At 38.3% G+C, this 14,328-nt stretch overlaps 1 protein-coding gene across 2 annotated transcripts in view; it reads right to left on the reverse strand.

The window, feature by feature from the left end:
* insyn2ab (inhibitory synaptic factor 2Ab) overlaps positions 1–14,328 on the reverse strand; it is a 67,253-nt gene that overhangs the window by 17,975 nt on the left and 34,950 nt on the right. For both annotated transcript variants that reach the window (XM_082142705.1, XM_082142706.1), the window contains exon 3: positions 4,083–4,154. In XM_082142705.1, the coding sequence (XP_081998831.1) occupies positions 4,083–4,154 (72 nt within the window). The remainder of the gene's footprint in view (positions 1–4,082; positions 4,155–14,328) is intronic.

The raw sequence follows: 14,328 nt of genomic DNA on the forward strand, positions 1-14,328 counted from the left end.
CACCAATACATGTCTCTCTCTCTCTCTCTCTCTCTCTCTCTCTCTCTCTCTCTCTCTCTCTCTCTCTGCTCAGTATTCCTCTCATACTAATGTCACAGTGTGTCCTCTTCTGTTAGAACCTTCCAATGGGGAGGTTATAGGGGATATCTGGAAAAGGCATTGAACTGCAATTTCAACCCACTATGTTGCTCATCCAAACTCACTGTCCCTTCCACTGTGAACTGTTTCTACCGGAGAACCGCAACCAATTATAGCTTTTGCGAATCAGATCCTTCAATTTCATGGTTTGCTTAACAAACAGAAGCACCCCTGAGCAGAACGGATGAATATTCACGATAAACATACAAACAATCAAATAAACAGTCCTTTAATACAGATGTTAACAATATTATCATATCTTACTGGTGCAAAATCACAAATTTGGATTGACACTAAGGGCCCTATTTACTGTAAACGATCTAAGCGCATGGTCTATAGCGCACGGCGCAAGTGCACTTAGGGCGTGTCCGAATCCACTTTTGTTAGTTTAACGATGGGAAAAATGGTTGGCACGCATGGTTGTCCCTATTCTCTTAATGAGTAATGGGTGTGTTTTGGGTGTAACATGAAATAAACCAACCAGAGTCTCATCTCCCATTCCCTTTAAAAGCCAGTAGTGATCGCGCCATTGCGGATTGCTATTTACATGACGGAATTTGCAAGTGGAAAGACTGAGGGCCCTATCCAAAACACACCCATTTCTCATTAAGAGAATAATGACAACTCTTTTAGACCATGTGCCGCGAGCGCCGACCATTTTTCCCGTCGTTAAACTAGCAAAAGTGGATTCGGACATGCCCTAAGTGCACTTCCGCTGCACTTGCCGTGCGCTTAGATCGTTAAAATAGGGCCCTGAACGCATCTCCAGAGAGCAAACGGATGTGCTCATGCGCAAGGTCAAAGCACGCAAGCAGACCATCTACAGGACAAGCCGGATTCCACCATATCTTTATGTACACAATATTCATCTTTTACATTGTAATCCTTTTATTTTTAATAATTGGCTAGTTTGTGTGCTGCTCCCCTGTGTGTGTAATAAGCTGATTGTACACACGTTGTGGACCCACCTATAGGCGCAAATTACTAACATGCAATTACTTTAAATTACAAAAAAAAAAATTGCACCATTGACTTTAGACCAGGTTTTTGTCGGTCAATGGCGCAGTCTATTTCAGTTGCCTCAAAATAGCAATGCGCCAACAATGCAGCCGAACACACCTCGTTTTCAAACCAGCCCGCCCATGGGGGCACAAATAGGCACAAATGCATTTGCTATTTAAACAACGTGGCGCAGAACGTGAAAATGAAAGCTGCGTCGGGCTGAAACTAGCAAACTTCCGTTGTGCTTGGCGCTGCATTGCACCGGGTGTATGATAGGATGTCAAAAAACAGCATTTAAAGATTTCATTGTTGATTTTAAATTATTTAAATTACTTTAATTTAATTTAAATTGAACAATTACACCTAAATAAACTGCCAATTACTGTGTGTGCATGAGAGTGTGCACTCTTTGGTGAATGTGGTTTAGCTTTTCTCTATTGTAGCATAACTCCAGCCCTCTGGGCTAGTGTTCAAAAAAGAGCTGACATGCTGATACATTATATGCATATGTGTGTATTTGACTTCCCTCACTGTGTAAACTGAATTGCATATTTCTGATTTCTTTTCTGACCAAGGTAATGAATTCCAGGTCGTCTGGTTTGCGGTGAAGTACTGCATTTGTATGATGATAGATGGCATGCTTTTATGTACATGTCATTACATTTGATTTCAATGTGTAAATGAATTAATACAAAAATGCTTTAGAGGCAAAAAGTTTTTGTTGCTTCCATGTGCCAACATATTGCTGCAAAACAAACATTAATGAATACATAGCCGTGTGTGTGTGTGTGTGTGTGTGTGTGTGTGTGTGTGTGTGTGTGTGTGTGTGTGTGTGTGTGTGTGTGTGTGTGTGTGTGTGTGTGTGTGTGTGTAGGTTTGCTGCATTCTGGATTTCAAATACATACTAGTTTGAAAGACACAAGTGTGAGTAATTTTTTTTTGTACAAAATGTTATAATGTTCTCATAGGTCCACTTTTAATGTTAGCAAGATTTTTACATCAAAAAAATAATTTAGAAGTAATAGGCTATTTTCTATCCTGTTTTTGACCCTGTTTGAAAGACATTATTTTGATAGACGTGCCCCATTCAAGACTTTCAAGACTGCATCCGTCTACTGCTAATTATTAGGTAACAGTTTTTCATATTAAAATAATTTCCAATGTTCCGCCATTAAACATGAGGAATTGTTTTGAAACTTCCAATGTTGAAAAATGGCAACCAGTGAAATTCAGCCATACATTTTTGAGCCCGAATCTAATGCCAAATCAGAAGACAATACATAAGAAATTAAAATGTATATTTCTTCTTTATGTATTTGTGAGGTAGTATTGTATTTTATGACCTTATATTAGTTTTGAAAAGAAGATGTTTATTTTGTTACATCGTTTAAACATTTGCCAACTGTGAAACATTTAAGTGTATTACATATACTTTATTGGTCTTGGTTGTGGCAAGTAAAGTTTAAGTAGGCTACTTGGAGATACCAAAGTTATAGTAATTACCATTGTTTGCGGCACTGTTGTTCTTATATTCATCATTCATCATTTTCAGTAAAGTAAATGTAAAGGGACTTTTCAGTGAAGTGATTACATATCAAACGAATTGTATTAGACAAAGCAATAGTGACCCATGGTAATAACATTGTTACTCACACTTGTGCTGCAACATTGCTGTCGGATTCAAGATAGTCGTCACTGTATCATCTTTTATTTTCAGTCTCCCTGAACAGTCTTGTTTAAAAAAAAAGATGAAAAAAAAAGAATACGCAGTAAAATGAAGTGAACACAAAATGTGTCTTTCTGATGCGATCTGGAACTTCGTTAAAAATAATTTTCTTAAGCGTTCCTTTTAGGATCACAAGGAAGGAAATGCGAAGACTTTTTCCACAACTTGCCACTGAAAAACGTCTTGTAATCCTCAGAAGCGTATTTTGTTGCTGGAGTAATGCTGTGTTTGCATCTCTCGTTTTTATTACTACATGACAAACGCGGATCGGTGGACAGGGCTAGAGAGGCAATAATGTAGAAGTAAGCGTTGATCTTCTTCTGCAGAGGCGGTATTGCATCGCACTATGATTTCATACTGAGACAAAATCTGAAACAAGTCATTTTAACAGCTTGATTTCAATAAAAGCTGTATTTGGACTAACAAAGAAGCTTTGAGGTCTGAAAGGTTTTTTTTTTGTTTTTTTTTACAGTACAATGACATCTTATAAGCCAAAACATCAAGGAAAATAAGATTTCTCAATTTACGACCCATTTAAATCATCCAACCCATATGTGTTCATGTTTGTGTGTAGCAAGAGGGAGAAAGAAAAACAGAAAAAGGGGAATGTGGAATGACGAAATGTGCTATTTTTTTTAGAAAATGAGAGCACTTAAGATGCTTTTAAAGTCAACTGGCCCTTTAACTGCAAAATCATTTAGAGATTATTGCTTTTATAACAAGGTAATTAACAGCAAACCCATTAATTTAGGAGGAATGGCTATGTTTCTGAGATTCATAGAATTATATTAGCATACCTAACTTGCATTCCTGTATAACAAACAAACTAAAAAAAAATAATAATAAAAAAGTTAATCTACGAGTGGATTTTTCAATTGGTCTGGTAAAAATGAATAAAGTCTATATGCTGCATGCATCAAAGGAACTCACTCAGTCATGATATTTTTCATTTTACCCTTGAAAATTTTCATTGGTAGAAGAGCTCAGGCTAACAGCATGGATTTTATACTCTTCAGTTCTTCAAAGCTCTACTGCAACAGAGACAAATTTGATAATATGATTGGACACTGCAGCTGCACTTGTACAAATGTTTGTTTGGGATATCTGCACCTTAGTATGTAAATGAATCTTTGAATCAAGGATTCAGTTGCCTCTCTGTGTGAGTATTATGCATGAAGCATTAAAATGTGCAATAAAAAATAAGATTGAGACTCACCTGTAGATGATGCAGGCACTGTTACGACACGTGTCACAGTTGGATGTGTCCTGCCCAGTTCGATATGACAGTCTGTGGACAAACAGTGTGTGATAAATGTACTGTAGCACAAAGAAAAAATACAACTCTTAACTTAAAGGGATAGTTGTCCAGAAATTAAAATGATGTCATCAATTAATCACCCTCATGTCATTCCAAACCTGTATGACTTTCTGTGGAACACTAAAAAAGACATTTTGAAGAATGTTGAAGTCCAAACGACATTGGGCCCTATTGAATTTCACTCTATGGACAAAAAAAGTCATTCATGCAGGTTTAAAACAGAATGAGGGTGAGTAAATTATGACAGAATTTTCATTTTTGGTTGAACTATCCACTATTTTTTGGGTGAACTATTTTTTATTTTATTTACAAGGAAGCATTCAATTAATCACAAGTGACGGTAAAAACAATCCTGAAAAAAAGATCATGGTTTCCACAAAATATTAACAAGCACAACACATTGAAAAGTTCAACATTGACAAGAATGGAAAATGTCTGCTGAAAATTCAGCTTTGCACCACAGAAATCATTTTACAATTTAAAATATACTAAAATAAAACAGTACTGTATTTTTAATAAATTAAATGCAGCTATGGTGATAGCTTTGTTTTAATTGTGTCAAGATTTATTGATTAATTTGATAAATGAAACCGCATATCTAAATTAATTCAATTCAATGTTTTGATTGATTCACAGCCCCAAATTGTTCTTGTGCATTGATGTATTTTATTAAAGCAGGGCTTTCTTCCAGATTATTGCTTTATTCTACCTAGTGCCCAGGATTTCTATAGATTATTTCATGATGGAAGACACCGGGATTGAATTCCCTGTATCTATCCGCAGTTTACTGATGGCCCTTGGGCTTCAGCAGCATTAATGTATGTACAAGGGGATGATGGATCATGCACTAGCCTGGCATACTTGAAGTGGTTTTGATATATTATTTGTGTGCTGATGTGACACTGTGACACATGCCTCGCATTTCTACGAAGACAATAACGGGGCTGTACCCAGCAGCCATGCAGTTATGCATTTTCATTAAAGCTTAATGAAAGCCTAATTGGATCACTTTATCCCTCTGAGCGCTCAAGTGTCAGGATGGTCATTGATATTCTGCATTCAGTTCGATCTGATGATGCTGAGGAGTTCACAGCGACAGTAGTTACACACATTATGTCCAATCGTAGAAGATCAATATTTGCTGCAGCCATGCAGCAGGAACGAACAATACCTGAACTGGGCTTTTACTTTATTTGCTTATAGACTAAAGTGATATTTTTAAACTTAATGATATTTTTACCATATAGGCTCAGAATCAGGGCACTATGATGAAAATCAATATGGTCAAAATGATTGGGAGTGAGATGAGATTGAAACATTCATCGCGGCAGATGCACTGGAGAAGAATTATCCTAAAGGTCAGGGAGGGCAAGGAATTATTGGTGGTTAATGTGACCCATATGTTATGAGGTCTGTTGGAGCTGTGTCCAGGTTGGTGTTTAGGAATGTACATAAAATGCTGTCATTATTTACTTTACCCCCCCCCCCCCCCCCCCTCTGTGGGACACAAAATTGTTTCAGTATTTTTTTTTTTGTTCATGAAAGTTAATGAGGTCCAATGTAGGCGTGAACCATATCATCTAAGATAATCTCGTAATTGTTGTTTTAACCCTGTGCAAGCAGACATTATCGAGTATGTCACTCACTTTGCAAAAACCAAACAAACCTGAAAGTGCACACTTTCATTGTGAGCAACACACGGCGATGTTTCAGTACAGAATGAATTTGCATGAACAAATTGTTTGAGTGAATTATTCAATAAACTATTTATAAAGACAGTCACTTGCTTTGTTTCTGAATCAGCCATTTTGAACGAATTGTTTTAATAAATGATTCAGTAACTCATTAAGACATTTAAGAGAGATTTACATTTACATTTAAGAGATGTACCTATACTGGCATACTGGTGGTTTTAGCTTTATATTTAAAAATATGTTTAAAACACTATAATGTCTTTTTATTCGAATTGTATTTATTGATTAAATATAAGACTTTGCCATAAAAGACTCCTACATATAATAAGGTTAGAAAAACAAATGCCCCTGGAAATCATGAGGGTGATTAAATGATGACCAAATATATATTTTTGTGTAAACTTCCTTAAAGCTAATATGGCCATCCAAGATGGTCTACAAGCTTACACAGACTAATAACCAGTTTAGATCAACTAGAAACCAGCTACCATGTTACAAAACACACCTATGTATTTTCCAGCAGGGAATAATTTAGAGTTTCAAGGTCACTGGACAAATTCTATGGTCCTGTTCTATTTTGTGAGCGGATACATTTATATTATGTATAAACAGTATCTTATATTTCAGTTCTTTTGAAATAAATATTGATCAGACAGTGTGTGCATGTCACTGAATCACACAAGTGCTGTGTGTTCCCTGCGAGCTGGCTCTCAGTTATTGCAGACATCAGCTCTGTTGAAAGACGCGATCTGCCCTCTCTCGCTGGAGGTGTGCCCTGAGTCTGCAGGGAGGTGAACACTGCTACGCTCCTGGAATAATCTGTGAAAAACTGACACTGGCAGAGGAAGCACGTCTCACATTACACACTGTGTAATAGCGTGCTAATGTTTCTTTCTAACGTGAATTCACAATGGCTCGGCATGTTGTTGAAATTCAGTGAATGCTATTAGGACATACCAGTGTTAGCACACGCTAATGAAAGTAATATGTGACAATATCAGTAGCAGCAGCATCTGATGATACTCATATTGAAGTCCCTTGACTTCAGACACAAATATGTGCTGGAAGTTGGTCATGGATAATTTATCTGTTGATTATCAAAGATAGAATACACAGAGAAGAAGAACCAGATTTTTATGTTATCTAAATTAAATGTAACTTGTGCGTGCCTAGGATTGGGAACCAGGAACCGGCTGATGTTTGATTCCCAGTATAATGGCAATCAACTGCCAATGTACACGGAAAACCACACTAAAATATTCCGACAGCTTCCTGCAATAGTTACGTAACTGCGCTGCATCACTGATATATAAACTTTAGTGCAAAACACACAGCTTGATAGTCTGATTCCTGAAAGAATGAGCCTGTTCATTTTTAGTGGATCAAAAATATACGGTCCAACCAGTATAGTGTGTTTACAGAACAAATCACTCTTGTGAGTTTTTTTTTTTTTTTTTTGTGAATCAAAAACATATAGGGCAACCATTGTAGTCTAACTGATGAATCTTATGAGCCAGTTTTTTTTTAATAAATAAAAACATAGGCCCCAACCAGTGTAGTCAATTTACACTGCATAGTTTCCTCTCTAGGGATTGCCACCTTGTCATAAGGGGCTTTCGCATCGGATAGTTCTAGGAACTTAGTTCTAGGAACTAACCACCAGGATGGTTCCCCGAGAACTAATGGTTCCCCTAGGAACGTTTTCTGGTTGCATTCGCACTGCCAGTAGGAACTCTGAAGTGACGTAAGCCATGCTCATTGTTGTGACTTTTATTTTGACGGCGCAGCAGACCTTTATATGGCGCAGAGAATGCCAGCCAGAGCCTGAGCAATCAGTGCTCGCATTCTCTGTGTTCATTAGTTTACGATCTGTCTAACAGTCCTGTCTAATATGTTATTAGATAGAACTATTATACGTAGAAAGTAGAAAGTAGAATTAAACTTTAAGTATATGCTAAAGTTAGTAGCGTATGCCGTGTGGTTGATGTCCAGTGGTGCTAGCAGAGCAGAAATACATAATCATGTTTCGCCAGGTCCCCTAAAAGTTGCGTTTGATTTTCACCTCAGCTTAAAGGTTAAGAGGCCCATCTATTACTGGTTCCCAGGCTCATAGAGTTACTTTGTGGAGTAAATATATAGGCTATAATCTGTTTGTTTACATACACAGCCTTTTTAAAAATGGCGGGTTCTGGTGTTTCGCGTAAGTAACGTGTTCGGCCAATCAGCGTACACTAACGTCACGGATAGTTCTTATAGTGCTGGTTTAGACCCTACTCTAAAGTAGGAGCTAAATTAGTTCCTCCAAAAGAGTTCCTAGTTCCTGAGGTGCGAACGCGCCAAAATCCGGGAACTTCAGCCAATAGTTGTAGGAACTATAAAAAGCCCCTATAGTGGAGAGGCTTGTGTGGTCCTGTGATCCCGAGAGCAATGCCGCCTGGAGCTATGCTCCTTGTATGGCCATCCATGACAGTAAGGTTGAGGGGGAGATCCCTGACAAAGACCAATCCAACCAAGACCTCAACGGTGGAACAGGCAGAGGATGATGGCTGGCCTTAGGGGAGCATCACCCCGACTGGGAAGGCGGACAAAGGCTGCAGCAGAAAACGGCCCCCAGTCTTCTTGGACCCCATGCCACTGGATTCTGACCCAGATCTGTCAAAGACTGTGTGGTGGCTGTCAGTGCATCAGTCACCCCAAGCTAAACAAAATCACGTACAGGCTCCTGGTCTACAGATGGACCGGCCATGTCATCAGATTTCAAGAGAAATGTTACAAGGACAATATCAAGGCCATTCTGAAGAAATTCCACATCACATCTAGCAACTGGGAACACATTGCACTGGACTCGAGCTCCTGGAAGAAATCCATGCAGGAAAGTGCTGCACGCCATGAAACAGAACTCTGCCGTGCAGCAGAGACAAAGCGACAGCTTCGTAAGAAGAAAGACAAAAAGGCTCAACCACTACCACCAATCACCACTCTCCTCTTCCCACACTGCACCAAAGAATGCGGATTGCGGATCGGCCTTTACAGCCATCTGAAGACCCACAAGTAGACAACCCAATGGAGAGACAGTCATACTCGCCTTGAGTAAACATACCCAATGAATCTCATTATCTAGTTCATTTTAGTGAATCAAAAGATTATATACAAGCAGTGTAGTCCGCTTCCCAAACAAGTTACTCTGAGTTTGTTCCTTTCAGTGAATCAAACAAAAAGTTAGCTTAAATCTAGCTATAGAGGACAGATAAGTGCTTACTGACTGGTTATTCATGTAACAAAGTGTAGTTAGTGTTAAGTTAGTCTCAGCCTCAGACGTCACGCCCACGTACCATTGGCTGAAAGTCTGATGCATATGGCGCACAAAATTGAAAACACTTCAGGAATTTTGAAGTCATCATCTGATTGGTTGAATTCTACAGGTTTTCTTTAATGGTCCACCTGGAAACAAAGCTGTCGTGATGACAATCCTCCACATGGAAGAAGAAAGCTGTTGTGTTTACAACTGTGACAATGAATGCTTGACAGGATAAACTAAACGTTGGATTGCTAAGGTGTTCAGAGAGCTATTTAGTGTGCCTTAGCAGCACTAATAAGCATCATTGACTATTTCTTGTTTGCATTGTCATGTATTGTGAATACTTGGAAATGCACTAGAAGTGTAAAGGAATCCAAATGCCCTCAAACCACAGCAGAGCATGCTTTGCGAAATCCCATTGTCATCCAGACACTGACAATCTGTTGCCGTCTGGATAGGCTGCGGAAGTCATTGACACACTAATGAGCCAGTCGTGATAATGATTAAAAAGCAGTTCAGGCGGCTGGATCTCCATTTGGATACATCACCCAGTGACTGTCCTTGGAAAGTACTGCATTAAAAAAGCTGCAATTATCTAATATAATGGTGAAATGAGCCTCAGTGAGTGGAAAAAATAAATGTGTTAAAGTACTTGTAAAGAAAATGTTGTATTGTTGCTCATTTGAGGGATCACTAAAGTTAAAAAGCAACACAACATCTTCATTTATTCCTCCTCGACAATTATCTTGCAATTGCCTCCCTAAAAAAACAAGAAACTCATGCCAGCATTTGAAAAATGTTCATTGTGTTTAGTATCTATACTTGTTGTGCATATAGCAGTGTATCGCAGAAGGAATCATCACATGTCGACAAAAAAACATTCAGAAGCTTGTGTGGAAAGTTGTCTTCCTTGTAACTGTTGATCAATTTAATGCATCCTTTCAAAGTTTAAAAGATTACAATATAGTGTAATATATATTTACAACAGTGCATTCTGGTTCTCAACTCTGATTGGCTGAGAACCATTTTCCAGCCATGCGACATTCTACCAGTATCACCACGGGAACCATTTCATCGTTTGTCTCACTTTGCTTGCAGCATTTTTCGCAGCATCATGGCGGCGAGCAAACCACAATAATTTGACCAATTTTACTGTTATTGTGTTACAAAATGTTGTTTTTTGGCGAGAATGTAGTTATTTAGACATAAAATTTGCAACTGATAAATAAATGTTGTGTAGACGTGAGCTTCAGGCCGTCAGCGGACATTCAGCGCTCATGTAACCGCCTCTTGAGCGGTTTATCTCGACCAATCTTTCGGAAATTTGCCGCTGGCTCTTATGTAGATAGTGTTTAAACATGAGGTATATCCACTTATATACCATTTTGGGTATATCAAATGGGCAATCTTTGGTCTTATTAATCTATTACTTGTTCCAGAGCAAACTGGTGTGGCTAAAGTTTCATAACTTTATTTTTTATTTATTTAACTTAAATCCTGTACTATAACTAGAGCCGCTTTTGAACTTTTGACTGAACTCTGTTTGCTTGTGTTTATTTCCTGTACAAGCTTATTATAATTGTATAATGGCTAAACAAAGCCTTATAAGATGCAACTTACAAATGCATTGACTAGCGCTGTCATGGGTAATCCCCTTAACTGTTAAAAGGACAAAGACAAAGATATTGCTTTCCTCATCGGACATTTAAACTGATTTTGTGATTATAAATATAAGATTGACCTGAATAATATCAGCTCGATGCAGGTAATGCACTCACTTAGTCAATATCTCTCTCATAATACTCTACTGTACATTATATTAAGCTTCAATGAAGCAACTTAGCATTTCTTAGTTGCTAGTTCTAAAGTGACATTTTATAATTAGTAACGGAGGCTCGTCAACTTGAGATTTGAATCTCTGACGGAAGGAAGTAGTTTAGCACAAAAAAAGGGTTTTTAAAGACATTAACGTTGTCATTGCTTATTTATTTGCACACTGCCGTTGAACTGTTGTATAAATGCAATATCACACAATATCGCACTCGTAGCTGTGCGATATGGCTCTATATCAGCACAGCTGTGATTGCCTACGGCACGAGGCAAACGAGCAATATCACATGGCTACTTGTGTGATGTTGCTTATTTATTTCCAGTAATATTGACCTATCCAGTTTCACTGTCGTGAATTCTTACCTACTCTGATCAGTATGTAAAAAAAAAAGGCCTAAATCCTGTTAGACTGATGAATCAGTGCACAGATAATATTGTGCAGTACTGTAGTATTTTTCTATTGCCAGCTAAAGCTAACTAACTGGAAAAATGTCCAGGTACAGCACGTCTCTATCAGCACTAAAAGCTGGATTAACACCTGAAGGCTCTACACCGGTGTTCCAGGACCAGAGACATCCATGCCAGGGCTCCCAAGTGCTTGGCATTTTAGGCTCTTCCCACCCTGGCTGTCAGCAGCATGCAGACGCTTTGTTTGCACTAAAAGCTTTGCTCTCAGACAGAGAGGAACATCAAACTCTTGGCTCGGGCTGGTTTAACCCAGGGAGACTGGCTGGGCTTTCATGTGCCCACACTGAGCCACTCATCGGTTCTGAGCTCAGCTGCTCTGATGACACCTAGCATGTGGGAGAGCAGGCGCAGAGGTCCTGCCTCTAATAATAGTCCCCACACTCATTGTGGAAGATGGAAGCTACACATACACGCAAAAAACAGACACACTTTGTCCTTTGGAAGATGAAAGGGCTGCCTGATGAGGCACTGCTAATTGAGGCTGTTTGAGTAGTGGTTTTGTGCTCTAAAAAAATACGCCTCGCTTCCCTCCCTGGCTTAGGAACAGAAAGAAGTCCAGCGCTCCTTAGACAGTGAGTTAGGCTTGAGGGCCATTAACTGCCCAAAGCAATGCCTGAAGGACCTTAAGTGCTGAGACTAGAAGTTTTAGACCAGCTCTGAGTGGCAAATTTGACTCATTTCAAGGAATAGTTAAGGTGAGATATACACAAATATAACCATTTGCTGCTGACGAGACGTCTACCATACTAAATGGGTAATGGTATGGCTGGTCGACGTAAAGTGCTACTATTTAGAACTGGACCATGATTGACCCCTCACTGAGGCCCAGCCCAAAAATGTTACGGACCGGTGCTACCTTAGCAGCTGTTGGATTATCACGTACTTTTGGTTTCTCGCATGTCATTCTACAGAGGATCTCTGTGTTTGGATAGAGAAAGAGTAATTTCAGAGAAATTATCCAGAACTATGGCCAAATGTTGATGCTTAATAGGCACAAGGTATCCAGAGAGGATTTTGTTATCAGTTCTAATTGCTTTTGAGGATTCAGATGCATTTGACTGTGAGAAGCCTTGATTTAGATTTTCAGTTTTTAAATCACATTGCTGCTTAATTTAACAATAAAAAAGAAAAGCATCAGATAAAATTATCACAATTTATTCCAGCCAATGTAAAAAAAATATATAAAAAAATTCAATCAAATTCAAACCACATTAGACATTATTATACATATTTTTTTTTTTTTAATAATAATACAAAAATATTGGAGAAATCTCTAGTTTATTCCTTGGATAGCTTTTAGTTCTGTAAAGCTTGTAAACCGTGCAAATTATATTTTGTTCTCAAATTGTTAATGTTAACAAGATAAGCATTGCGTGACTACATTTAATGCCCTTCCAATATTTATCCTTGTTTTCGCATGGGCCCGGTTGCAGTCTCTTTTTTTCTGTAGCCACTCCGAAGTCCGAAGTCTTTTGCATTTTACAACAGGTGAATCTCCAGTTGTCACTGGTGATTGTCGTTTGAACCTTTCTGGATCCGCCATCAAATTGATAAGTTTAATTATATCAAGTGCTGTGAGAAAAGGCTATAAATCTCCACCTCCAACATCCTCACATGCAATATAGCCTACTAGCCGAGACACCTTCTTTATGTGTACAGATGTGACGTAATGACGCAAAGACATGCTCAAATTTCCCACAGAAATCCACCAGTACCACTGGAATTAAAAACATTATTACAAGCTTACCGTTTTGAATCGAGCTAAGGCAAGCAGATAATTTTGAACACTGGCTGGTTATGTACTTGCTCAAAAATTTATTTTGGATAATTTTTAACCCAAAAAAGTTACGGACTGCAGCTTTAAGTCCAACGCCTTAACCACTTGGCCATCTTGGTTGTGCCACTGCTTTCTTTAAAATGCTTAATTGTGCTTAAAAATCTTAAAAATCTAAAAAACTTATTTTAATTAACAGAAGTGTGGTTTGAACCCACAAGGACATTTGTCCATTGGATCTTAAGTCTAACACCACAAGAACATTTTGTCCATTGGATCTAAAGTCCAACGCCTTACTCGGCCATCATGGTTGGGAAAATACTTCAAAAACTGCAACAGACTCTCACATTTGAATTTACCACTTTAAGCTGCTATTTCAAATGCATTTTTTGTGTTTACAAATTAAATTGAAAACCTAATTATTATTACTAGGAGTTGGGTTTGAACCCACGAGGACATTTTTCTATTGGTTGGGACAATACTCTTTTGAATATCTGTGTTGCATAATAATTTTTGTGAAAACTGTAATACACATTTTTTCTGGATTTTTTTAATGAGTAGCCTATTTAATGAAAGCTCAAAAGAACAGCATATAATTAAAATATATATATATATATTGTAACATTATATACTGTATGTCTTTACTGTCACTTTTGATCAATTTAATGCATCTTTGCTGAATAAAATAATTCATTTCTTTAAAAAAAAGATTATATATATATATTACTGACCTGAATTTTGGACCGGTAATGTATATGTATAAAAAACATAAAATGCCTAACGTTCCTTCTGGAAGTCTACCAGGGATTAAGAGCTGCTAATATTTCCAAAAGCGCCTCTTATCGACCTTTTACTAAATAAAGTGTCACGTTCCATCGGCCAACAGCTGAGGCAGGCACTTCTAAAGCTTCTAGCATCCCAACCAGAAGAGACGTCCACTTAATGGAGGGGCATTATTAAACATGAGGAGCACTGATTGTATCGAGCTCTTTCCTCTCATCGGGCAGGCCGTCACAAGCGGCAGAGAGAAAGTGAGGTAGGCTCTGTGCCTGTAGAGTATCAGGTATTAGGGAATGCAGG

This window comes from Leuciscus leuciscus (genome assembly GCF_965113295.1).
Source record: "Leuciscus leuciscus genome assembly, chromosome: 17".
NCBI lineage: Eukaryota > Metazoa > Chordata > Actinopteri > Cypriniformes > Leuciscidae > Leuciscus > Leuciscus leuciscus.